Here is a 26,169-nt window from a genome sequence, read left to right as displayed (position 1 = left end):
ACTTTTCATATTATTTGTAGCTATCAGTCTCAAAAACTAGCAATAACAAAGTTTGCACTGACTGGGACTTGAGCATTATCATATTTCAAAGCATTATCATCATATCAAAGAATGGGCTCTTCATTCAAGCCCACTCATTTACTAACCTGTACAGGCTCACCATCTACTTGAACTTGGCCTGCTATTTCCATCATATCCAATGCCAGGTGGCAGATAGATCGTGCATGATGAATGCAAGGCTCTGGTAGACCACTCACTGTCATATACTTGTCCCCCACTGTTTCCACCTATCAAGATACATATTTTTCAATTACTTTATTATCATGGGCTTTAGAGTACTAGAATGGACGTCGTGCTTCCTTCAAGACTGCTTGTCCTTTCAAATAGTTTCCCTTCACTTTCATTCAAATCACCCTAAATCCCATCATCTCTGCTTGTTACTGAAGAGAATTTATTGTATGCCCACAATGCAACAAATTAAAATGACATTGTGATTGAATGAATTTTAGCCTCTCTTTTGGGGTCTTCTGAATTTCTGTAGAAACTGAGCACTATATTTGTTTTGACTCACACCCTTGATTCACTTGGTACAGGACATAAAATTCACTTCTAGTAAAAGCTAGGAATGAATCTTATATGTATAAACACACAATCATACACACGTACATATATATGGGATCTCTCTCTCCCTATCTACCTGCTATCAGATGCATCTGCAACCATACCTCGGAATGAAATCCACATTGAATAACTGAATAATAAGTTATAATTTACAACCACGAGACCCAGGTATATGACTGAAAACCTTAAAGCACAGGGTCAGCAGAACCACAAACTGCTTGTGTAAGTGTTCACAACTGCTAAAGGTGGAAGTAGATTTATATATCCACCTAATGGGTGACTGTGAAGAAATTATGCTGAGAACTAAGCCCTTTATGTTCCTTCATACATTTAGAGATAAACAACATACTCTTCTTTAGCTATGTAATATCAGGTAACACTGAGACTGAGAACAAAGACTGAGAACATAACTATTTTTTTAAAAAAGACTAAAATCCAAAGGATTGAAAAGAGTGACATGATAGTAAATTATTGAAAAGTCACAGATTAAATACTTTGAAAATCTTCTGCTTACCTTATAAACAAATGGATTCCTTCGTGAATCAGTCAGAATATCAAATCTCGTGTAAAGATCATTTAAAAGATTAACAATCTTCATGGCTCCCTCTCCAGAGGCATGTTTACTACAGAAGGCATTGAATCCAACAATGCCACTGAAAAGAATGGTCACATTGTCATACCGCTTAGCTGGAACAGGACGCTTGTGTCTCAGTTCATTTGCCACTGATGGTGGTAGAACAGAGTACAGTAATCTAAATGTGTAAGAAAAGAAAGGCAGAAGCAAAACAGAAAGAATGTGGAGAAAGGTCTTTGCACCAGCACTCTTCAAATATTAACTTAGTACCTCTCATAGTGTTTATTACATACTTGCATCGTCAAAGAGCAATATAAAAGATGATGTTTACTGATCCATATGTTATTTGGGAAACAGGAACTGATCTACATCAGTGTACTTAAAGCCATGACATTTCAAACACACACTAATAGACCTAAATTACCAATAAAATGAGGGATATATTACTAATTCTTCTGACATGATCTGTTAATAGTGTCTTGGATCATTTCTGCTTATTGCTTAAGAGTTTCTGCCATATTCTCAGCTCATATAATCTAGTTTTGTTCACAGAACCATAAAATCTGCAAAAAAGGCCATGAAGAGATCAGACAGTTTTCCACGCTTGATCAACTCATGCATTGCTAAATGCTTCCTCTTCTGTTGAGAATGATGCTTTTAGGGTTTATTGCATGTTTTTATAATTAATAGTCTATATGACATACTAAGACTTGTTCATATTAGAAATTATGCAAAAATAAAATCCAAATCACACACACAGAGCTTCACTCCACTCTCATGTATATTCCTTCAACTTTCTAACTGCCATCATAAGGTATATTTCCCTCCTTACACAGCTAAGTGGGCAAGCTGAAGATCTCTGACTGTTTCACAATCTTAAGCATCATTTTGTACACAGCCTCCTGCACAAACCCTCATTAGTTGCATTTTTGGCAAGTTCACTACTGCAATGAGTTATAATTAGTGAATACTTTTGGCACATGATATAGTAACTGACACTGTCTGTTCCAGCGGCTGCCAAGAAGGCTCGAATTCCTGAAGATAAAATGACTTTATAAAGCAAGTAACCAGGAATGAATAGAAAAAGTATTTTTTAGGCTTCTTTTCTCTCTGACTCTTCCATTCATCCCTTTCAATAATTTCCATTACTACTACAAAAAAAATCTGTCAGTAGAATTCATAGCACAACAAATGTTAATTCTACTACTAAACAAGCATAATCCACAATAAATTCTTCTGTTACAGAGATGGGAACTATGTTTTATAAACAAGAGAAAACCATCAACCCCACATGGCTTGTCACACAGACTTTTGTTTAATTTACCTGCCAGTAGTCCTTGAGCTGAGCTGCCATAGACTAATGCTATGAATTTGATTTTATAGTTACCTGTAGAAATGGATTTGGGGCCCAATGCATATACTTTATTATTATGTACTTAAATCTAGATAGTTGTATTATCTAGATAGCCCCAAAAGTTACTACAGGTAACTATAAAACCAAATTCCTAGCATTAGCCTATTGCAAAACCTCACCTTTACATAGACTATTTTCAAGGCTTATAAGATGTTTTTCTGTTCTATTAGCCTGTGAGCATGGCAGTCCAAAAAGACAAAATGGTCTACAGCTGGTTTACAGAACTCTGTCAAATAGTAGCATTTGGGCATTCATCAAATTAATCTTGGCTACAGGGACTGCATATAAGAAAATGTGCAAAACTACTGGTTTAGGTAATTCACAAAACAAAAAGAATTATCAGTTCACTTCTCATACCTTTCCTTCTCAGGGAAGGAGCCATCAAAACACCTGTGCCTGTAACAGCCTAGACTGCAGATGATATTTGACAATCTAAATAAAGAAATACCCTATGAGGCATTGAAGTAAAATGTTCTTTCTTGACTCCAAAATTATCGGCCCTGAATATCTCTTATATTCCTTCCAAGATTCTGTTATTTTTTGCAGAAGGTAGCTATAAATAATATATTGATGTGACTGTTTCAGCTCAAAATCAGGATTTGATTCTTACGTGTCTGTCTTTTTCTTTTCATCTTCCAGTGCACGCAGTGTGTGCTGCAGTCTGTCAGTGAGGATCTCAAGCTCTTGAGTCAGTTTATATTCCTCTCTGAACTGCTCTCCCAAAAGAACCAGATCACGGGTAGCATCATGCAATGGAATATCACTCAGATATAAACCTCTTCTGGTTAAATCATCCAAGTTCATCACACTGCAATGTGGAGAAATATGTAACAATATCGGTACAATTAAACTTGCCAAACGAGCATTTAAAATTCAAATGAGCAGCAGAGGCTGCTGAATAAGAGAAGAAAGATTATGCTTCTGAACTTGTGATGAGCTGTACAACATACCCCTTCTATGAAATACCTTATTTGTGTTCATTCACGTTAACACATGGCTCTATTTTTGCATTTAAATACAGAATTCTCACTGGTGACTTCCATGAACATATCAAATACACATACTTCAGTACACAAATAAAAGTGAGATTATGTTAAGGTAGCCTCTTCCCTTTCTATCTTCATCCACTCTCTCCCTTTTACACAGGAGATTAACATATCATAACTGTGTAGTCTGGTGTGTTAGCTCAACACGCTCTTAGCTAAGAAGCCCTCCATTCAATCGCCCATTGCAACCACTTCTTTATAATCATCACTGCTCTATTACATTAAAACTACTGCAAAAATATATGAATCCACAGAGGAAACCAAATCATTGTGGCATTTCTTAGCACTCTCAGAGTAAGAAACAAAGGACAAAACTTGCCAAAAATCACGGAATCATAAGGAATTCCCATTTGTACAAACTGGGCCAGAGCATCCCGGTGTTTATATTGAATTATTTAATAATCAGCCATGTTCCGATGTTTAAATGCTCCTCCCTCTTTCAGTATAAACACTTCAAAATCAATGAAATCACTACTTGAACCAATTAATCTCTGTAGTACTATTCCCCTAAATGTTCTTAAAATTAGTAACTGTAAAATGAAAATCAACGTTATAGAACTCTTAAGGTTTAAAGTACCTTGGCGAACAAAGAAAGAGAATGCTGTCTGCTTCAGGCAAGTAGATCATTTGCCCTTTCAGGCGTAAGCAGCTGATTTCGGTGCCAGTCAGTTCATCTTCACATTCCAGCTTTTCCACATCCAACAGCCCCTCCTAGTGATCAAAAGTCACAATTATATAAGGACAATGGTATGTGTGTTATGCACCAGGCCACATACGTAAGTGCCTTCACTAAGAAGGCAGTCAGAATGTCTGGAATAGAGTTACAGCCTACATTAAACCCCAATTAATTTCTCACTTGAACATACCCATATTTTAGTACTGTGATTTGCTGCCTCAAAGATATAAAGCATGGTATCTTTCTTTATATTCATGTTCATAACTTCTTGTTTTCTTCTGTATCATTTCTTAACAATAGTTTGACAAAAGTCTTGCCTATTCTATGAAGATCTATCTGCGCCTGGGAGCACATCTAAGATATCTTGTTTTCTCTCAGGTACAGTTTTCTATAAATAAACAGCCTCTTTGACGTAGTAGGTGCTACTCTACATGCTACATTCATTCATATCACCCACCTCCTCTCCTGCCCTCTTTAGAGAAAAGGACACAGAACTGTGTGTGAATGTATGGGCCCAAGCAAGAACACATTTCATATTTGTCTCCCATATTGTTATGAAGCAAAAGTATATGTAATTGCCTTTCTACATTTACTTTGGTACAACACCATATAATGGGTTGACCCCTTACAAAGAAAGCATCAGACATGAAGTATACGTACTTCATCATGCCTATATAGCATTCTATTTAACAGATACACATGAATTCACGCCTGTGACTTTTTCTTGGCTCAAGATGCAAAAGTAACTGAGCGTACTACTGTGCAAAGAATTTTCTCCGAAGACTTCTGAGCTTTCAGCACTTCTTCTTATCTCTCCAAAGCATACTTACTTAAAGAAAAGCCAGGTGAATATTCTCTAGTTACCTTGGTCCTCAGCACAAAGACTGTATTGATATGTGAGAGGATCCCATGGAAACTAATATCAATATGAGGCCGGACCAAGGAGAAAACTGACAACAGACTGCAATTTCCCGGCTGCAGCTAGAATAAAAAAAAAAAAAAAAAAAAAGGAAAAAAATAGATTGTTATGTTTTATAATAAAAATATACTGAATGGAAGATAATATATACTTTATGCATTCTCCATTAAAACACAAGGTTTTTAAATTAAGGATTTTACATCACAAGTATATTGACTTCGAAGTGAAATTCTAGTCTGCAAGATTACTTTGTAAAATTGTGTTAGACTATCACATTTGTTATCTGTCAAACTGTTCCCACTCTACAGTAAAAAAAGCTTTCCAGTGTCTTCCTCCTAAGTGACCTTCTTCAAACTCCCTTTTCCGTGAGCTATGTTCTCTAAAGCATCAACTCCGATAATAAGGATTCTGATAGCCATCCTCAGCAGGCTGAATAGTTTGTTATAGCTGTTCAGTGAATCCCCTTGGGAAAAATCTGGCAGAACTACTTACAAAGCTCCTCTTTCAAATGTTTCTGCAAAATTCAGAGAGAAATCACCAAAAACAAATTGCAGGAAAGACCAAGTAACATAAAATTGATTTTAAAAGTATGTCCATGATTCAGAAACAACATGGTATGTGCAACATTAGCCTACATAATTGTAAAGATCATTTGATGTTTTCATCATCTTACCTTTAGCTTCTCTCATATTACTGCTTTTACCTGTTGCTTATTTTTAGAAACACTGTCAGCTTTCAGGCAAGAACTGAGGTATCCTATTCATACGCAGAATACATAACATTATAAGGACCTCTGAGTACTCTTTTACTGTAAATAACCAGAGGAAATTGCAGCAGCAGCATTCAGTTCAGAACACATATATACATATCACAAATATAGTATGGCTCATTAATACTGATCCTTTGATGCACAAGCCAAGAAAGTATACGACAGCTTCTGTTATTCTGCTCTTCAGTTATTCTGACACCTTAAGTATTTGAAGGCATTACTGTCAAGTAATATCTATAGATTATGTACTTGCTGCTACACTATACAGTAGTATAAGCAAGATCATTTCCTGAACCCCAGGCCAAGTTGCACTGACTGTCTCACATCCACTTTAAAGAGTTATCTGCCACTTTCATAGCAAAAGTATCTTGGAGTGAGCTACAAGAAAGAATCAGGTATCAAACTAACACCTGAACTGTGGGGGTGATCAGGTTTTCTCTGCTCAAGCTTATTCTCTTACTGCACATGGACTTGACCATAAGGAACAGCGCTGTTGTAGAATTAGGGCTATTTTCACTGTCCTTTTTCAAACAAGAGGAGCACAATGTAGTAAAAATTATAGTTATACAGGAACACTGTTTAGACAGAGAATCCTGAATCTATTTTATTCATCTTTGAAATAAAACTTTGAAGCTTCTAGCATTAGGAATCTCTATGATTATTCATGTATAAGAATCATCTAACCTGTGGAAGGACTCTGTATATAGCATTGCCACACTGTGTGACGACCAGATCTCTGTCAAATATTATGTGGAAAGGAAAGGCCTTGCAGAAAGTATAGGGACTGATGCGAGACTCTTGGGTACCATTTTCTTCAAATCTGTCGAGGTCTTCATAGTAGTCTTCTTCTTTAGACTCTTTCTCTTCAATTAAAAACTGAATGTGGTCACATTCTTCATTTCTCTGTTGAATAACCTAGAAAAATGAAGGAAAACATGAAAAACTGAAAACTCTGCTACTCATTAATAACTGGAATGCTACTATGAAGACAGGAATACATTTAAAGCAGAAAGATGAATTCAAGAATGCTATCAGCATCTTGAAAAATATTATATTCTACTAAGTATTTCTGATTTTAGACAGTCTTTATAATTCCAGGTGAATAATTATGCCTTTGCTTAGCCACAGTTGCCCTTTGCATGAACAACATATTGACGATCACTCAAATACAATCTATAAAGTCTGAGTGAAATGCACATCCTGAAATCACGGGTCAAGGCTCAAGTTATGCTTGCTTTTACCAGTACATGCCAGAAAACAGGACTCTTTCCTCCCCTTGAATGAACATGTGGCAAGTCTTGAGTTACACAGACCACTTGAATCCTTATTTTGATGAAAGCTGTTTGCAAGATCTATAATACAACAGCAAACAGTGCTGACCAGAGGATGGGCATGTCACAGTCAGCCAGAAGAAAGGTGGATGGAGCAGATGTTTGAATATATAGTCCTTACACATGCAAGCAGTGATGACTGTAAGATCAGGACCAACAGATAAAACTAAAAGCAATTACAATCTTCTCCAAGCTGCATTCCATATTAAAAGAAATCACAGCAAAACCAGAGTCATCTACAACAGTCAAATCTCAAATAAGTGTCTTGAATATAGCATTTCATACTTTAGTAATTTTACTCAAAGTTAGTAGAAAATATGAAATTAATAGGGATTATTTTGTTTGCAGTGAGAGTCATGTATTGCAGTATAATTAAAGCTAGTAACTAATAGAATAATGTAATTTACCTTGAGAGACCAAATTCACCTCTTCTCAAGCCTAATTAGATTTAATGACTGGAACAGAACAATTCTATTTACACACTATTGTTTAGCGGCAGCCTTCTGGAACATGTTGCACCTGATTCTACTTTCATGTAGAGTCTGATCCTAAAGCTACTGAAGCAAAAAAAAGCTTCTTAAAATCTCTAAGCATCCTGATTCTGCCCTTTACACATAGTCTAACCACAGAGATTAACAGTTACAATATGAAAACAGAACGGATATGCACAAACACTGCACTTGATCCCTTAGATGTTTAGTTTACTAATTATTTCTCCTCCACAACTGTCAGCCATGCTAGCTGATCAGATGGGGAGTGCCGATTCCTTTATTTGTTCCTATACAAATGGAGGAGTCTAAAACAACAGAACTATTTTACTGCTAAATGATGCTTAATTTAAGACAGTAGTGTTCCTTGATGCCCTACTTGACTATTCACTTAAAGGAAAGACAGGCTTTTCTGGAGGACAGTTCCGAGCAGAAGCCTGATTTAGGTGCTCTGTACCATCTGCTGCATTAGTCTTCTCTTTCTGTTGCATATGTAAGTAACTTAGAGAAAGATCAGCCTACTAAATTTACCAGCTAATGTAGGTACCTAAAGCTGGAAGCATGAACAAGTTCAAATGTTAATGATGATAAAACCTAAGTTCCTGAAGAAAGTGTGTTGATAATCCATATGGCAATGTGTGGCAGAGAGAAGTGGGAAATTATGAGTTAATAAGAGGTAAACCTTGGAAAGAATATGTGGTGGTCATTTGAGGAAAACAAGTTATGTGGGTTTGTCTAGGAAAATGGAACATAGTAGATGGAAACCCAGTTTTCCTCTGAATTCAGGGTTTAAAGGTTCTCCATGTCTTCCTCTTCTTTTAAATCATTATCCCTGAAATTGTAAGAGGCTGTGGCCGTACTGAGGATTGACAGAATGCAGTTATAGTCTTAAGTTCTTACTATCACTCATACACACTCCCACAGGTTTTATTTTATTATTACTAGTACTGCATCAAGGCATAGCCAAGATTATACACAGTACCCTTTTTCAGATTGTGTAGAATTATCACTAGAATTGATCTATGCTTCCAGATCATTTCCAGTCTTGGATCTTACTTCAAAGAGTTGCTCTTGCCACTACTGAAAAAAAAATGCATACTTTGGATGAAAAGCTTCTTCATTCAGCAAAGCAGTCCTAAAATTCCCTTCTAAAGATCTAATAATTTTTAAGGAAATGTTCATATTAACAGCACATCACCTTCCAGAGATATTAATATTATCACCTAATGACAGCCTTAGTCACTGCATACTAGTATTCTGTTACCAACCTGCACTTGTACTTACAGATTTTTAACTGCTACCATGCAGCACCTAATAGATTTTTTATAACTTCCCATTTTTTTCCATTTATTAGAAATGAATAATGCATGCATAAACAAAACTCAAGTGTTGGTTAAAAAAACCCCACCTATAAAAATAGAAGTGCTACATGCTTCAAGATGTCTAGCTAAGTTTGAGACACGACCCTCCACAGATCCTACAAGCTTACATCACACATGATGTGCTATTTTCCTAACCTTTATAGATTAGAACTGTGTCAGTAACAGTGCAAAGCTGCAAGTTTCACAGCCATCTTCAAGTTCATTTGCAACACTATTTTTGACCAGACTCCAGGGCATCTAGAAATGCTTGCTTTACTAGGGCATCACATTAGGGCAGGAGATGAACAACAGGCCAAACACATGGAAATGTCTCATATCTACAAAACAGCCACAGTGCCAGCTGCACACTCCTGGTAAACCTGATATGCTGTGGACATGCCTGGTTTACTGAATTTGATTCTGGTCATCCACGCACAAATCATTATTAACAGAAGCTACAATCATACCCCTCTCCAGGCTTAGCAAGCTACTGATTCATCCTTAAATAACTTCCTATTGGGTATGTAATTTCGCGACACCTTATCTGCTCACATCATTTATGCACTATCTAATCTTCCTATCTCATGATTTCATCCACCTTGTCAGCAAGTTTAAAATAAGCACTTCTGGCCATTAACATAATATGTTAAATTCTGTCCTTTGACCTTTGTACCTGCAGATCCAACCTAATTGGCCAGATACTTATCTCGCATAAAGACGTGCCCTAGATACTCTGCAGTAAGCTTAATTAGAATAGAACTTATATATTGTTTCATTCTTGCAAGCCACAGAACTTCAGTATCATTTAAATATTGTTGAAGAAGCCTCTGCTAAATGCTTGACAAATGAAAGTTCAGTGACAGAAGCAACAAAGCCAGGAATCAAGTCTAATTCTTCCTCCCCCTGCGGTCTTAGCTCATGAAGTGACATCATTTCACCACGTCTAAGAGCTCAATCACCATAGTAACTGCAGTTAAAAACTGAAGGGAAAAATCACTCTCCTGGTTTCAAAGAGAATATATAACATCTAACTGCTAACCTGCCTGTGCTTTCCAGAAGATATAACTTCAGAGTTTGTCCTTGCTTAGCCAAGTGAAAAGTCACACCAATATTTCAGGGAAGGACTATTCAGAGAACAGTTACTTTAAAATGACTTTGTGGTTTAATATATTCGGTGAGCTTCACACACAATATTAAATCAAGCAGTATCATTGTGATACAGCATGTATAACAAACATATGCTATCTGTTAAACTTTCACTGATGTATCTACAAGAGAAGACTCAATTCTATAGATATGAGCATGTCCCCAATCCATACTCGTACCTCAGCATGAGGGAGGGACAGAATGTCCTTGGACAAGATCTTTTTCCACCAGATTGTGAAGATTAATGCAAAGTCAGGATTTTGCCATTTAAAGGTCAATACAGGACGAAATTCTTCATTGCCTCTGATCAAAACCACCTGTGCAATGCTACTTGACAAATTTCACCGCAGCTGTTTCAGGGTGATCCTGAGGCAAAGCAGTTCACTGTGGAAATGGCACCACTCTTAGCTTTGCACACCCAAAGTTAAAACTGCAGGGATGTCTCCACCTGGCAGCTGGTTTCAAGGCAGAGACTCTCACTGCACCGAACCTCGGAGCCTGGAGCTAGCGAAGTTTCCTGCTGCCCTTATGTCAGAATTAGAGGCTGATTATGCTCCACGATTGATTTGTCTTCATACACAGCTAGCATTTTAATGTATGGATCAGTACTGCTTGTCCTCCACAAGTACCTAAGTAGTTTTTAGGTCAGCTCTGCAGCTGGTCACATTCTGGCTTTGTTTTTTTATACTGCCATTAGTAATGAGACAGTCAGAAATTACCATCCCATCAACGATTTCCCCCTGGACGTTTCTCATTTGATATTGTAACTATCTTCCCTGTCTAAAAGAAAGATTTTGATAATCTGCTCTCAGATGATAACGGAACTGCAGAAGTCTGTTTTCCCAACAGATTTTTGGGCTTTGTAGGATTCTACAACACTCTCCGTTGACCTGTACCATTTGTAGCCTGAGGAATCTCTGTCCTGACTTTACCTCCACGGGTCACCCTCATTTATACACAAACAACCTCCGACAAGTGAAGCAAGAGAAGGCTTAGCCAAAAGGCTGCTGGTCACCAGCCACCATAAAGATTTTTAGTCTGCATACTGAGACTGGCAGAACTTAAATATTCTTAGTGTGTTCTCATAGTCAGCAACAATTCTTGGGACAATACCTGCTGCAAAAATTATATAGTCTTAGCTCTATTTAGCTAAAAATGGATTACCAAATCAGGGAAGATAAGGCAAATTGGATTTGAACTAATTAATCAATTAATGTCAACCTAGGCTTTCCTGAGCTATTCAACTGGAATCCAAGTTCAAAACAAACTGCCTTCCTTTCAGTGCTAACAGAGTTTAACAGAGGCAAACTGAGATTTTTTTTTTTTCTTGCCTTCAGCACACACATGCCCTAGGTGTTAAAAGAAAAGGCACATTTCCTGAAGGACACCATTCTGGGAAAATAAAGCTCTACTGTATTTCAGAACATGTATATATATATGTATGTATGTATGTATGCATATATAAAATAGTTCTGTGTGAAATTGCAGAAACATGATAAAATTAAACATTTATTTTTTTTTTAGCTATTTCTCCACCCAAAGAAACAATTTGAGACAAAACAAGAACAATGTGTTTTTCTCAATATTTATTTTTCCTCTTGTGATGAGATTCCTTAGGTCTTCCCTGCAGGTTGAGGGAGGTGATCCTTCCCCCTACTCAGCACTGGAGAGACGATACCTGGAGGGCTGTGTCCAGTTGTGGGCTCCTCGGTACAAGAGAGATATAGAGCTACTGGAAAGAGTCCAGTGAAGGGCCACCAAGATGATTAAGGCACTGGAGCATCTCTCAGAAGAGGAATGGCTGAGATAGCTGGCACTGTTCAGCCTGGAGAAGAGAAGGCTCAGGAGGATCTTATCCATGTGTACAAATACCTGAAGGGAAGGCGCACAGAGGATGGAGCCAGGCTCTTTTCAGTGGTGTCTGGTGCCAGGACAAGAGGCAATGGGCACAAACTGAAACACAAGAGGTTCTGTCTGAACATCAGGAAACACTCTTCCACTGTGAGGGGGACTGAGTGCTGGCACCAGTTGTCCAAAGAGTTTGCAGACTCTTCATCCTTAGAGACAGTTGAAAGCTGTCTAAACATGGTCTGGAGCAAATGGCTCTAGGTGACCCTGCTGGAGCAGCTGGGGTTGGAAAAAATGACCTCCAGAGGTCCCTTCCAACCTCTGCCATTCTGTGATTCTGTGTAACCCATGAAACAAAATCTAACCACTTAATGAAATAAAAACAGCATTATTGTAAACAATTAAGAACTGCTACCACCTTCACAGAAACTGGTAACATGTGAGACAAATTCAAGCAAAATTTCATGAAAATACAGACTTAGAAGCATGCATTCTCTCAAGCAGATTTATGCAAGCATTTGTTCTAAACAGCTGGAGAAGAAAAGTGGATAATAAAGTATTAAACTTCAAGTTGCAGGTAACAACTATACACTAATATAAAGAGAACTGCAGAACTTACTAAACCAGTCCTGTGCTGGATTGTTATGTATATGCTTTCGATAAAGAGATTTGGAAGGACAACTCAGGAATCTCAGCTCTGTTTTTGCAAGTCGGAAGGCAACGCCCATAACAACATCAGAAACTTACATCTAGACACTGAGGCTCTTATCAGTTCCAAAAAAAAAAAAAACTTTCTTAAGCAAAATTCTAACCAAAGTCCAAACCAAAATTTTACCTAAGAGGCATTGATCAGCCCACAAAAACTGAGGGGATGAAAAGCAACTCCATTGTTTTTCTGTGCTGTGCTATTTCAAACAATGCATTACTAACAGTCTGAAACATGAAAGCATTAATTTACTAAATTATGAGGCAAGGGACCAAGATTAAAGAAGTCAGTCAATTTTTTTCTCCTGTTCTCATTTTTTCGAACAGTGTAAAACTAGCCAGGTACCACAATGGCAGACTTACTCTTCTTTAAAACCATCACTCTGTACCATTTATGATTAATAGTTGACCTGTGGAGCAATAAAGGGAGACTTTCATTGTCTGTGTGGATAAGCTGCAAATTTTGGCACTCTCACTTTACAGAAACAAGTAGCTGATTATACTCTGTTTATCTACCACTGAAGTTTGTGAGTACCTGTGGAGTAAAGCACTATTTAAAGTCATTGAAGGTGTCAAAAGCTAGGCTTTATTAACCAGCAGAGACAAGAAAAAGTTCAGGGTTGAGGGCACATGACTTTCTAATAGGGACAAGGGAAAAAACACAGAATCAGACAAAATAAAATATAGAAAATATGCACTTTCTTCAATTTAGAGGTAATACCTACATTTTTAGGCACCTAAGTGCTTTTGGCTCAGTCTGAAAGAATAATTTGGATTTAAATTAAACTTTGTGCTCACTTACAATAGGTTTGACCAATACTATTAAATTTCTATTTAATTACAGTGCAACAATAAAATTTCCAGAAAAGCCTAACAAAGTCAAATGAAAATAGGAATTAAATTTAGAATCAATATTTAAACCTCTTTGGAACATACATTATTTGTGAGAAGTCCTAGATGGATATCAGTATCGTCCAATACAATCTTCTCAAAAAAGTAACATTCAGACTGAGGACAGGTCAAAAGTGTGTTTTGGTAGCTGCTTTGCACAACCCAGATTTCTCCTCTGCCCTACTAATCACTTTTGTCTCTGCATGACCTCTCGACTATGTTGGCAGAACTTTCTCAGACAGAGAGAACACCAAACCACATGAAGGAATAGATGTGGGTAAAAATAATCCAGAAAAAAACCCTGTTCTTTTGAACCCAGTTCATTTCCTCAGTCTAGTTTGTTTTATATCTTCACAACAGCTAGAGAGACACAGCTGAAGAAGCTGTCATAGGACAAGCTTGAACAGTAAGAGAAGGGGGACTGCGTAAGCTGCCTGTGCTACCAAAAGAAATGTTTGTCAAGCAACAGCTTCAGCACTCTTGCAGCCAACTTTCCAACATGGTCCTCCTTGTCTGTCTCAACATTTTGAATAAACAGGGACCTAAGGAAGAGGATTGTTTTGATTCTGTTGCATTCTTCTGTATATGATTACTAACACCTGCTGTAAAGTTTGAACTTTGGATTTCCACAAAGTAGAATATAAACAAGGACATCAAGTATATCGCTATCACTATACAGAACTAGCCATTCACTATGAACCTGAGCTAGCTTATAACAAGAAACCTAAAAGGTAAATACTCTGATACAGCAGTACAAATACCTTTGTCATTGGGTTCCTTGTAAATCTCTTATCTAAGCAAGATCATGGTTTTGTGATATACTCATGAAACCGGAACAGATTTTCTGAGCAAGTATATAATGAAACTGTGCTAGAAATGTAGTATGACTAGGGAATAGTTTAAAAAAAAAAAAAAAAAAAAGATGCTTGCTGTACCTGCTTAGATTCTTTTCTACTTGATGAAAAGTATTTTATATCAGTTGCACTATTTCTAACACCAAAAAGTTTTTATTTGCTGTTTTTCCTCAGATACATCTGCACCTTGGATCAAACTCTGATTTTGTACTATTAGATATGCAAGGTCTGATCAATTAAATCTTTCTGTTGCTCTGTATGGACACAAAGCAGAAGCCTCTTTCCCATTTCACAAGTGAGTTAGCACACACGACAATATGTAAACTCTGTGACTGAGGAACATTTTTTCCACTTCTGGGGCTGTAGGTGTATATCCAGCCACACTCCCACATAGTGGTAGTATGAGACCCGCAAACACATCTTGGTTCTGGGACGGACCTGGCATGCAGGCTGGGAGGAAAACTCTCTGCTCGCCAGCCAGGCCTCATCAACGCACATCAGCCTCACAGTTTGCACATAGATGAAGAATCTAGGACGCAGAGACAAAATGTCTGTGTTCTCACAGAACACAGTAGACAGTAAGAAATATATGCCAAATATAAAATAAAGTGGAAAAAAGCACCCCAAATAACCCAGTATCTAATTTCTGTACATGTCATCTCCTTCTTTGAATAAGGGGATATTGTTCTGAACTGTTCTCGATTGGGTCTGTTTGCAAATTAGTGCTGGCCTTCCCAGCACATGGCTGACCTGTCCTTAAAGCGACACAAATGATGATGGCTCTTCCTGAGTCAGTACTGATGCCACTTCTTCACAGAGGACAGCAACAATGAAAATGATTGTTTGTCATCACTTCACTTTTGATTTTCTTAATTTTGTCCTAATGACATAAACTTCCAATGTGTACATCCCTTCAGACATTACCTTCATATCTATTTCTGTACCGTGGATCTGCTGAGCTACTGTTTTGATGATTCCAATGACAATATCCTGGAGACCTTCTCTTTCCGAATAGTAATGCAGAATGAGTCCCTTCCCCTTCTCTGCATCAGTGCATCTAAAGGAAGGGGCTCGCATACCCGGGTAAATAGTAGCAAGGTGGTCATGCAAAGCATCCAGGTTCTGGAATAAGAAATTAAAAACATGGTTATAAGGCATTCATGTATTAGTTCTGAAGAAAGTAAGTACATATTCTGTCTAATCTGAACATCTCTTTTCTCCTACTGCTCACACTCCCTGTGCATTTGCCTTATTTGTAGAACTGTCATCATAGCAGGGTTTTCAGGTAGCTTGGGATGTTCCTTCTATCTGCTGTGGCAATATTTGGACAATGAACGGCATCAAAATTAGCACTATTAAAAATTATTCCAGATAGTAAGAATTCATGCTTGACTCTGCTGTATTTTGAAACACTCTGATGATTAAAGACCTTGTGTGTGTCTCTCAATCCTGTACCTCATCCATTTTCATCCCTTCCAAATTCTAGTCCCTATAATCTCCTTTTCAGATGTGAATTTAGGTGTCAGATACAAATACACATGTCTGAATAAACATGAAACTTTTTCCTTATTCTCAGTGAAACAGGCTAGTTCTGACTTCATAACAGTCAACCCAAGTTTACAGAGCCTGACAAAGTCTCAAATTTTAAAGTAAAGATTTTAAATGATTGAAAGACCAACCTCAAATACATACTTTCTTTGATTATAATTGAAAAAATCCACAGAACACATAGAACATATCACTGCTGCGGTAATAATGTTTCAGAACAGGTTATTCAAGAAAGGGAAGAGGTCTTCTATTTTTCTAGCTGATATCCTGGACATCTTACATATTTAAATTTTGACCAGACAAATTGCTATCTGGGAGAAAAGCCAAATTATAAATTGATAGGCATATCTAATAAGGACATTAAAGAGAACAATGAGATCAAAATCACACTTAGAACACAACGCTAGCTCTGGCTTTGATTATACAGCAATTATCAAGGCTTCAGTTTACTATTTACTGTATATTTAACACAGAAAGAGCAACCTAGAGCAACCTTGCTGGATAGTGCTGCAACCCACATAATTATTTATCTGTGTTGTAAAATTCATGTAACTCCTTTACACTTTAATTCCAGAACATTACTGCATGTTTTAAATGTTGTTCTCCAACCCCTCCAGGTAGCTGCTAGCACCAGGCTTTGCATATTGTTTTCTGCCAGCACAAGAAGTGAGGTGAAAATATTTTCAATGTGTTGTCTGCGCCATTCTCCACCTTTCATGAGCATCTGTCGATCATCAAGTTTGTGGAAGCATACTGAACTTGATTTCATGTGAGCTGTGAAGTGCTCGAACAGCTGCCTCTTCTCCTGGGAGGCCTCCAGAGGAAATGAGACTCTTAGAAATTAATTCTGTAGGATGCACTCAGCCTGGAACTTCCTCCTTCAGTTTTTTTAATTTGTTTCAAATTCATATTTTGTTGCTATATCAAGGCCTCCAAATTAAAACTTGAAGAGGCAACAATCCAGCTGTTAGCAGGCATTCAATTGCAAAAAGTATAATGCTTGAAGGCAAATTCTGTAGGATCTTTGCAGGGTTCAAGACAATGAAATTGGAAGAGACTGCTTTGAAAGAGTGTGGATGAGAAAAGAGCAAGAGAGCTGACTGGCTCCAAGGGAGTGCCCCACAATCTCCTTAATTGGGTGCAGAACTGCTCTTTCAGTACCCATGCCTCAGAAACAGCTGGGATATATTGACGTTTTGGAAAAAAACTTTTAAGGAGATACATGGGAAAAGATTATAATCTTCCAGTTACACAGTCATCAACACTTGAAGAATTGCAAAAGGAGTTTGTTATGGGAAATGGCCAATGTCAAGGACAGAATTTTTATAAGATGGTTGTCTAATTATTAACATTTAAGTCCAGCACAAGCGTTGCTAACAACGGCAGTAGCCCCATTCTACAAGACCACTTTGCCACCCTACTACCCCATTACTGACTTTGTCCAAGCAGTGTCACAGGCGAGCCCATGTGATACGCCCTTTAGTCTTTACTCTCTAATCATCCAGAGTGGGGGATTTGCCCAGGATGTATTGCAGCTGCTTTCCAGTCCCCAGTGTGTCTTTTCTTCCTATGCCTACTGATTATGGGGTGAGCAAAGAGCTTACAGAATTCAGAACCTTGCTACAACACATAGTCAAGAAGCAGTAGAGAGGTGCTTCCTGACCGAGGAACTGAAATCACTCCCAGATCCTGTCATTTAGACATTGTCATTGTCACTCCCACTCATTTTTTGTTGTGTTTCATCCATTCTAAATTGATATTGCAGCTTCTGGAAGAACAAATATGTCTTTTTTTGCTGGTTTGTTCACCTGCTGTGGGCCAGAGGTGCAGTCAGGTAATAGATAATAATAGGCAAAGCTCTCTCCCTGAATTGTTGGCTCCTAGACTGCTCAGATATATGCCAGAGTTTGTGCTGAGACCAGAGACACTAATTCTAGAGCTTTGGACAGCAGTGATCAGCTCCATGGTGAAACAAAGGATCTCCAAGCAAGAAGAAGCAGTGATAATAAATCAGGCAGATCCTGGCCTGTCTAAAAGAAAAAGAGTTGTGATTGGCACCTGAAATACAAAGATACGGTGTTCAGCTCCACATGGTACAGAGCATCTGGAAACTTTTCTAAGAGGAATTAGTCCCCTGAAATTTATTGCACTGCAATTATGAACAACTAAATAGCCATGTAAATTATTCCCTAAATAAGAGAACTAACCTCTGCTCCAGTGTTTGATTTTCATTCAGTAGAAAACTACTGAATGTAACATAAAAGCACACTTTGGGTTTCTTAGGAGGTACCTCTTTTCACACTGCTTCTCTTTGGCACAGTGTCTTTCAATATGATTTGCAATTTTTCCAGGCCTGTGTTTTTCATAGAAAGTATAAATATTAGATTTAGTTGCAGTATCTTTTTCCTCTTTCATGAAGCTTGAAGTACATGTGTTTCATCTATGAATAAATTTTCTCTGAGATGTCAAGGGAAACAGAACATAAATATGAGATATAATTTCACATGCTTTAAAAAGCTTCAGCCCTCTATTTTGTATATCCTGGACTCAGTACAGATTTTGAGAAGCACCTTTTGGAACTCTATCATGTATTTTAAGAATTTGACAAAAGTTCAGCACATTAAAACCAATCTGCACCTTTTTTGTAATAGGTATATAAGTCAGCTTCCTGACCTAATCTGACTGCTGGAAGATGCAAAAATAATAAATCATGGGTAACGTTCATTTTCCATCATAATAAAAAGCTAAAAAGTGCACTTCTGGCAGAGCTACTAGTACATTAGTCCTGTTAAGATTTACAGAAGTATATAATAGCCAATGTCATCTGTTAACACTGAAATTCAAACAAAGCAGCTTAAAATACTGTCATTAGAAGAATACAAATGTAAGCTGTTCATGCTTTTATAGAGGTTTGGTGTGCACTGCAACTCTGTCCAGTCTTTTTATCATCACACATGGTAAGGAATGGAAAGAGCAGTATATTATATGGAAAAGGGGATGAGGGAAAGGAATAGGGAAAGACTGGCTCATCCATGTGTACCCAAAATGATGGGGCAATGGGGCCAGCTACATCCTTTTTTTACCTCCTTCCCCATTCTTGCTCAACCCTAACAGCAACTTCAGTACCTGAGTCATCTTTAAAAATTACATTTATCTGAAGGCTTGCTTTGAGGGCAGCCTGTGAATGAAGCTACGAAATATAAAGGATGTCACATCCCATAAACAGACAACAGTGTACAGACCACATATGGTATGCATATGTTGGAGCATACACATACCCCATCTGTCTACCCAACAATTACAATCCATGGGATTTGTACAAGAAAGCTGGGTTGACTACATCTAGGATGCTCTGGAACAATCCAGATTTTGGGGCAGTTAGTGAGACATGGAAGTAAATATTCTAATATTCCAGCAAACTATGCACTCTGCTCTTTTCACTTATTATTGCTGGAGAGATTTTAAAGGAACAGATGACAAGAGGCTGCTAAATATCCAGTGAAAATCAATAGAGATTTCACTCAGCTTTTGCGCAATCTCCCATGAAAAGTTAATCAGTTCAGTGTTTTTAAACTCATTACAGCACACAATTTTATGAAATTGAACAGTCAAAGATGCTATGGGAAAATTATTACTCTATCAGGTAATTGAATAATATATTCACTGAGAGAGAAAGAGAACAACAATGCCAAAACTGCTGAGCGGTGGAAAGCTCTGTAGAATATAAATACCAAGGAAGAAAGTTTTCAGATACCTCTCCACAAATAACTGGAAGATGATACAGTACAACCTGTATCTCCAAATCTCAAACTAATCTGTTGACTAGACCATACTTCCCTCTGGTATCTGAAATAATTTTGCAAAAAATTCTTACCTGCAAAAACTCTCTGACATTTGAGCCCAAGACGCGTAGAATTGTATCATAACCAGATTCTTGACAAAACACAAAAAACATCTTCCCAAACATTTGAAGAATTTCCCCGGCATTTAGGTCTAGTTAAAACAGGAAAATATGATTCAGTCCAAACGCTGCATTTCATGCACTTTGCTGACTACTTCAGTCTCGTATTCATAAAAAAGAAAGGCAGTACCTAAACTCTACCCACATCCAGTAGGTCAAGAATATGAGAAAAACAAGATTCAGGGTCCACATGGCAAATAATGAGTATTCAATACAGGAATTTCATTAGGATTTACCAATTACCATTATGACTTTGCCACATTGTGCATTTCATGCATATAGAGCATTTTAGATTTTGATACAGATGAGACATCCCTACTTGAAAATAAAGGAACTCAGTTGTTAGTAATGCTCGCCTCAAGGGAGTAATTTCTGGTTTACAATAGCATGAAACCACATCAGCTGCTCCAATTCAACATAACTACTACAGTCATCAGTCTTATGGGTTCTTGGCTAATTACTGATTCAGAACAAATTCATAACGCACTTGGGTCTGCAGATAAAATAATGCTGACAGGCATAATTCTACCTTTTAAATTCCAGACAAGAGCTGCAATGATTGAAAATGAATGGAACCCAAATCAATGGCAGATATGAAATGAGATGTGCCCATGCCACAAACATTTATGTAACTCAGCAAGGATTCATTCACAGGCTGCTCTTGTGGCAGTGGTTGAAACCTGGGTGTGCTGGCAAGGTAGTTACAGCAGTATATTTTTACTTCATGACTGCTTGTAACACCGACTATGCTCTGTGGATGAGGTATATTACTGCAGTTTAAGGTGTACCTATGACTTGGAATACTTTGGAAGCAATAAAAATTACTTCAAGGAACAAAAGGAATAATGTCTTAGATAAAAATATAGAATTCTTTCTTCTGAGATATTTGAAAAATTCTCTTTTTGACCAATACCCTGTTTTCACTTCCTCTGTGCTAAATCCTATTTCTCTCTGCTACACAGATTCTTGTGGAGGTGTTTATCTTTTATGTGATGAATGGGAAAAGAAGATATCCGTATTACTTACTGAGGACCTTGCTTGCAGCTGCAACCAGATCATACGTTTTGGAATCATCATAAATTATTCTGACAAGAAACTGCCCTTCTTCATCCAGCTGTGCCTCCTTCCTAAAAAGAAAACAGAACAAAATCTTTTTGGTTGAGGAAGAAGCACCATATCGATAAACGAATTACATATTGTTTGATACCAGTCTTTTAAATAAAATAAGTTTGTAGGTTCTACCTTTAAGAAGTTAGTTAAGATAGAAAATTGCAACTAAATCTGTTTATTGATCATCTCAGAGTCATTAAGGTACAATACAAATATTTCAGACCACATGTGTTCTGAAAATAGTAATTAGCTGTGAGAAAATAAACACAAATTTTCAGAACAGAACCTGACAAAGAAGTTGCTGAACTAACAAAGAGAGGATTTGCATTTTAAAATAGGGGAATATCCAATAATCCAGCCCAAGATGGGATCTTTAAACACTTTTTAAGCAAGTGTTTTTAGTCCTTCCGATTTTGATTACACTTTATTTACAAAAGGCATGGGATGTTTTTAACAACCATTTGCATATATCTTCAAAGAGGAATCTAAATTTCAGATGTAGGTACCTAATCAAATACCTTTTTTTCAGACTTCTGCACATGCCCAGTAGATGGGGGGGGGGGGGGGGGGGGGGGAAGATGCTAGGATTTTGTAAGGCCTTGTTTTCACATTGCACATCAGTTCTTCATGAGTAAAGTGTCACCACTTAGCTAAAGCACAATAAAAAAATACATTCTTCACTAAATAAAACAATTCTCAACCCCAGGTTTAAGACAAGACTCATGTATATGTCACGTGTACATTTACTACTGCTGCTAAGTAAAAAGCAAAACCAAACAACTCCTTTGTTTTTCAGGATCATTCATTATTCTCTTCAGCTTGAACATTGAGTCAGCAGCTTGTCCAAAAGGCAGCACAACTGTAGGCTTTTTTCTTCCTGAGGAAAACAAGTTGAAACCTTGCATTTGACACAAGTCAGTTACTAGGGAGGGCCCACAAGTGTCTTCCTCCTTTTTTACCCCACATGCTTAACACAGGAGCCAAGCCACTGGTGCTGCAGTGGTGGCCAAGTCCCAGCTCCAGACAAGGAGCACTTGCATGGGCAAGTAGACCCCAGGACCCTGAAGGGCCAGCTGCCCTGTGCGGCTGGTCCTGCCGCACATAAAGCATGCCAGTGGATGTGGCCACGACACTGCCCTGTTGCAAGTGCAAGTCACTTCTGTGTTTGCTCCTCATCCCCTGGCACATTCTCCTTCAGCAGAGAGAGGGGGATGTGCAGGAGGCACACTGTGGTCTCTGCTGAAGCCATGCTCTGTTTGTTTAAGTCCTTATCTGGCAAAGGAGCATAGCCTCCTTTCTCAGTATAATTTTTATAATAGCTGCTCACCTTCTGCGGTCTCGCTTACAATGACTCTCTATAGAGACAATGTGCTTTGCAGAAATAGTGACAAAAGAGGAGACATTTGAAGGTACTCATACTATTAATTTATGTGCTTAGAATGTATTTTGGCTCAGCAAAATGAATATGATCATGGCCTCGACAGGATCTTTGCAGGTGGAGGGTCACAGCTACCTCATTAAAAAGAAAAGATACTGTTTCATCTAAACGCAGCTTTATGCTGCAGAACACTTCAGAAAGACAGAAGAAAGGCAAAGAGGTAGGAAAGCCTACAAGAGAATGACTGAATCACAGCTTTGTATGTCACACCAAAAAAAAAAATCAGTACAGGGAGTTATTCTTCAGAAAAAGCCTTAGAATTAGAAAAAGTATCAAAAAGGCAGATGATAAGGTAGTTTTTTATAAAAAATAAGCACTTGTCAAGCAAATCAAGACATTTATCAGCTCAGGACTGGAATAATTATTTTTCTAACATATAAATGAAAGAGAACCATGAGTAAAAAATTATTTACTAGTACCATGGTAATGAAGGGTTTTTACCAGAGTAGGACAGAAATGCTCTTTCAGATCAAGCTCAAATATACAGTTTAACAGCCAATACTTCTAACTGCTCTAAACTTCTAGTGGTCATCAGAAGAATTATAAATGTACAAAAAGTAGACTCTAAATCTACTACGTAAAATCCTGCATCCCCTTTTACATCAAAATCTTTGTCTCCATCATCATAACATGATCAACCATCAATCAAAAAAGTCTTTGACTGAAACTTAGATTCCAATTTTCTAGAGCGGGCATAATTTATTTTAAAAATGAAATAATACAAAATAATAATGCCTGCATAACAATTCAGGCATTTACAGTTGTAGTGGAACTATCCAGCCATACAAACAGAAACATTTTCTGTGTTACTCAAAGGGGAGAAAGGTCTGAGAATTAAGTGCTCTTGTTCATCTTAAAACTGCTAGATGGCAAATGGTACTGCTGATAAGGCCTGATTCCAACCTCATATGGTAGTATTCTATTGACCTAAATGAAATTACTTGTCTTTTAACCCTCTTATTAGTAATCATCAGTCTTTGATAATCTGCTCACTTATCAATGGAAGTCTGGAACCCATTATTTTCTTTTTCCTCTTTATCTTCCTTTAATCATGCTCATCACATTCTTACTGACCAAAAATTATATTACATTGTTTTTAATATTTCAAAAATACATCTACTTTTTAAAATTAATTAATGAAGTCTTGTAACTGCTACTTGAAATACACATTTTTATACTCACTCTATGAATGGGCACAATGAGCTAAAAACAAGCTAAGCAATTTTCCTAAAGTAATATGACAAGGCTACAGGGGAGGTGAGACTAAACATCCTACATATTTCTACATAAAAGGAACATCACTCTCTATTCAATGGCATGAAAAACATTAATAAACTTAATGGGGGTGTTTATTTTCGTACTCCAAAATAGTACTTCTGGTTCTCTTCCCCAGCCATTCTCTGAAAACTTCAGATCAGCCTGCAGGATATCAAGTCTCACTGATTCCTGAAAACAGGTCCCATACCATGTATTCCTTCTTTTCCTAAGTCGGAGGAGAGCTGGAGTTATTAGTGGGAAACTTTGTCTTGAAGCATATTAGGTCAGTCAGGGACAAGAAGGTAGAGTTTACATTTCCTAAGAACTGAACTGAAATTAGTATGAGAAAAGAAAACCATCTTGATTCTTTGATTCTCATTCCACATGGTATGTAACTGGAAGTCAGATACAGTTTGGAGGGAAGTTTGCAAAGGGTGAACAAACTTTCCCACATCTCTGATACACGCTGTGCTTTTAGTCTCTCTGATCTCAGCCAAACCACAAAGGATAACACATCTGGAAAAGCAATGAACATCCTCAAAAATACTGCATACTTGCATAATCCAGTAGACACACATTGTGTGTGAGAATTTTCTCTATTAAAAATTGACCCAGTTTGATGATGCTGTTTTCTCTTTCAAAACTTCTTACATTTCTTTCCACTTGCATTGACTGGAACTTTTCCTGTTTCCTTCTCTGCACCAAGCCATGCTTTCTTTTTTCTTATTTATTTGCCTTTAGTTTACTTTGTCAAGTTTTTCTTCAATACCTCCAGTTTCTCTGAGCCACCACTTTTTAAAATCACCACTGGTTATTTCAATGCCTATTCCATTTAGATTATTTTAGCTGCTTTGTTTTTCTCCAGTCTTCTCTAGATCCTTTGGATCACTCAGCAGCCATCCTCTCTGTAGCCTTAATGATTTATTTCCCATTAAAATAACGTTATTGATAAAGTTATACAAAAAATAGTTCAGTTAGCAATCACATCTGCATTCCTTGGATATAATTGTCTGGGGTGAAACTCACTGCTCTAAGGCTTCACTCTTCCTCAGTAATAGCAGTCTTGCTGGGTGTTCCAGCCATACAGCAAAGGACCCAGTGCTTGTACTGCAGGCTAATACTCCAAAACAAAAAAAAAGTCCTGCCCTTTAGTTATTTTTATTTTAAAAAGACAGAGAAAAATATATTTTTAAAAAATGTAATCCAACAAAAGCTAATCTTATTTTGGGAATTTTTTCTAAAAAAATTGTCAAAGCAAATATTTACTCCTGCAGAGGATTACACTCCTCACTCAAAACAATGTGGGCAAAAATCTCTTTGCTTGTACTACAAATATGGCAAATACCATGACAATGTCTGATCTAAACATGTGTCTAAAGATAAACTGCCTTTTTAAAGCCTGTGCTTGAAAAGTATTAAACTCCAGAACTTTTTTCTTCCTTTCCAGGACAATTCCTTCTCCATACCTCTAAGCCCTGTTGTGCTGGTACATCCCAATTGTTTAGCTGGATGCTGAGCTGAAATATAATTCAGTTAGATACTTGTTTTTCTGGGTTATTTTTCTGCTGATGGATTTCCCTGTCTGCTTCATCACCTGGTCGCAGAAGTTGCTGTGCATACAGAACAGCATGTAGCCAGACCGAGTGGCTGAGGACAAACAAGATAGGAGGTTCAGTGAAGTCTGCCTTTCCCCTGCCTCCAGTGAGCTGGGTCTGCAGCTTCTGAAGCCTTTCTGCCTCCCTCAGTAATCTGACAGCAGTGAGAACTTCCAAAAGTCTTTCTCTCTGAAATATTTGATTAGCCTTAAGACTACATGTGATGGGGAAATGCTACTGTAAGCTTATCCAAAATGGCCAACGCAATGTGAAAACACTCCTATTTTTACAGAGGCACTTGTCCTTCAGCAAGTCTACAAAATTGCAGGTCCTCTAATAAACTTGTTTCAGAGAGCGTAGCATCACAGCTATCAGCACCAGAGAGGCTGACTATGATGTGACCACCAGCAGTCTAGGAAACAGGATGAAGTCATTGAAATGTTCATTCAGGTGAATGGGCAATCCTTAGCTTGTTTCCTCATGGCTGCAGTTTTCTCACCTAATTACCTTACCCTTGCCTGATCTGTCAAAGCTGCCTGCATTGACACTAAGGAACTGGTTCTACAAGAGTGATATGAAGACATATATGACAGTGTTGTGAAAACCATTATAACTAA

The 26,169-nt window shown here is 37.7% G+C and overlaps 1 protein-coding gene across 3 annotated transcripts in view; it reads right to left on the bottom strand.

Moving 5' to 3' along the window:
• Window positions 1-26,169, bottom strand: part of GUCY1B1 (guanylate cyclase 1 soluble subunit beta 1) — a 59,654-nt gene that overhangs the window by 21,264 nt on the left and 12,221 nt on the right. For all 3 annotated transcript variants that reach the window (XM_069785841.1, XM_069785848.1, XM_069785856.1), the window contains 9 exons: window positions 21,179-21,279; window positions 20,066-20,184; window positions 15,568-15,765; window positions 6,704-6,934; window positions 5,196-5,312; window positions 4,233-4,366; window positions 3,220-3,417; window positions 1,136-1,373; window positions 147-287 (listed from right to left, as the gene is read on the bottom strand). In XM_069785841.1, coding sequence (XP_069641942.1) covers window positions 147-287; window positions 1,136-1,373; window positions 3,220-3,417; window positions 4,233-4,366; window positions 5,196-5,312; window positions 6,704-6,934; window positions 15,568-15,765; window positions 20,066-20,184; window positions 21,179-21,279 — 1,477 coding nt within the window. The remainder of the gene's footprint in view (window positions 1-146; window positions 288-1,135; window positions 1,374-3,219; window positions 3,418-4,232; window positions 4,367-5,195; window positions 5,313-6,703; window positions 6,935-15,567; window positions 15,766-20,065; window positions 20,185-21,178; window positions 21,280-26,169) is intronic.

The sequence above is a fragment of the Haliaeetus albicilla genome, chromosome 1 (assembly GCF_947461875.1).
Source record: "Haliaeetus albicilla chromosome 1, bHalAlb1.1, whole genome shotgun sequence".
In the NCBI taxonomy this organism is placed as follows: Eukaryota; Metazoa; Chordata; class Aves; order Accipitriformes; family Accipitridae; genus Haliaeetus; species Haliaeetus albicilla.
Note: the sequence above shows the minus strand (reverse complement) of the source record. Positions and strands in the feature narration are given on the sequence as shown.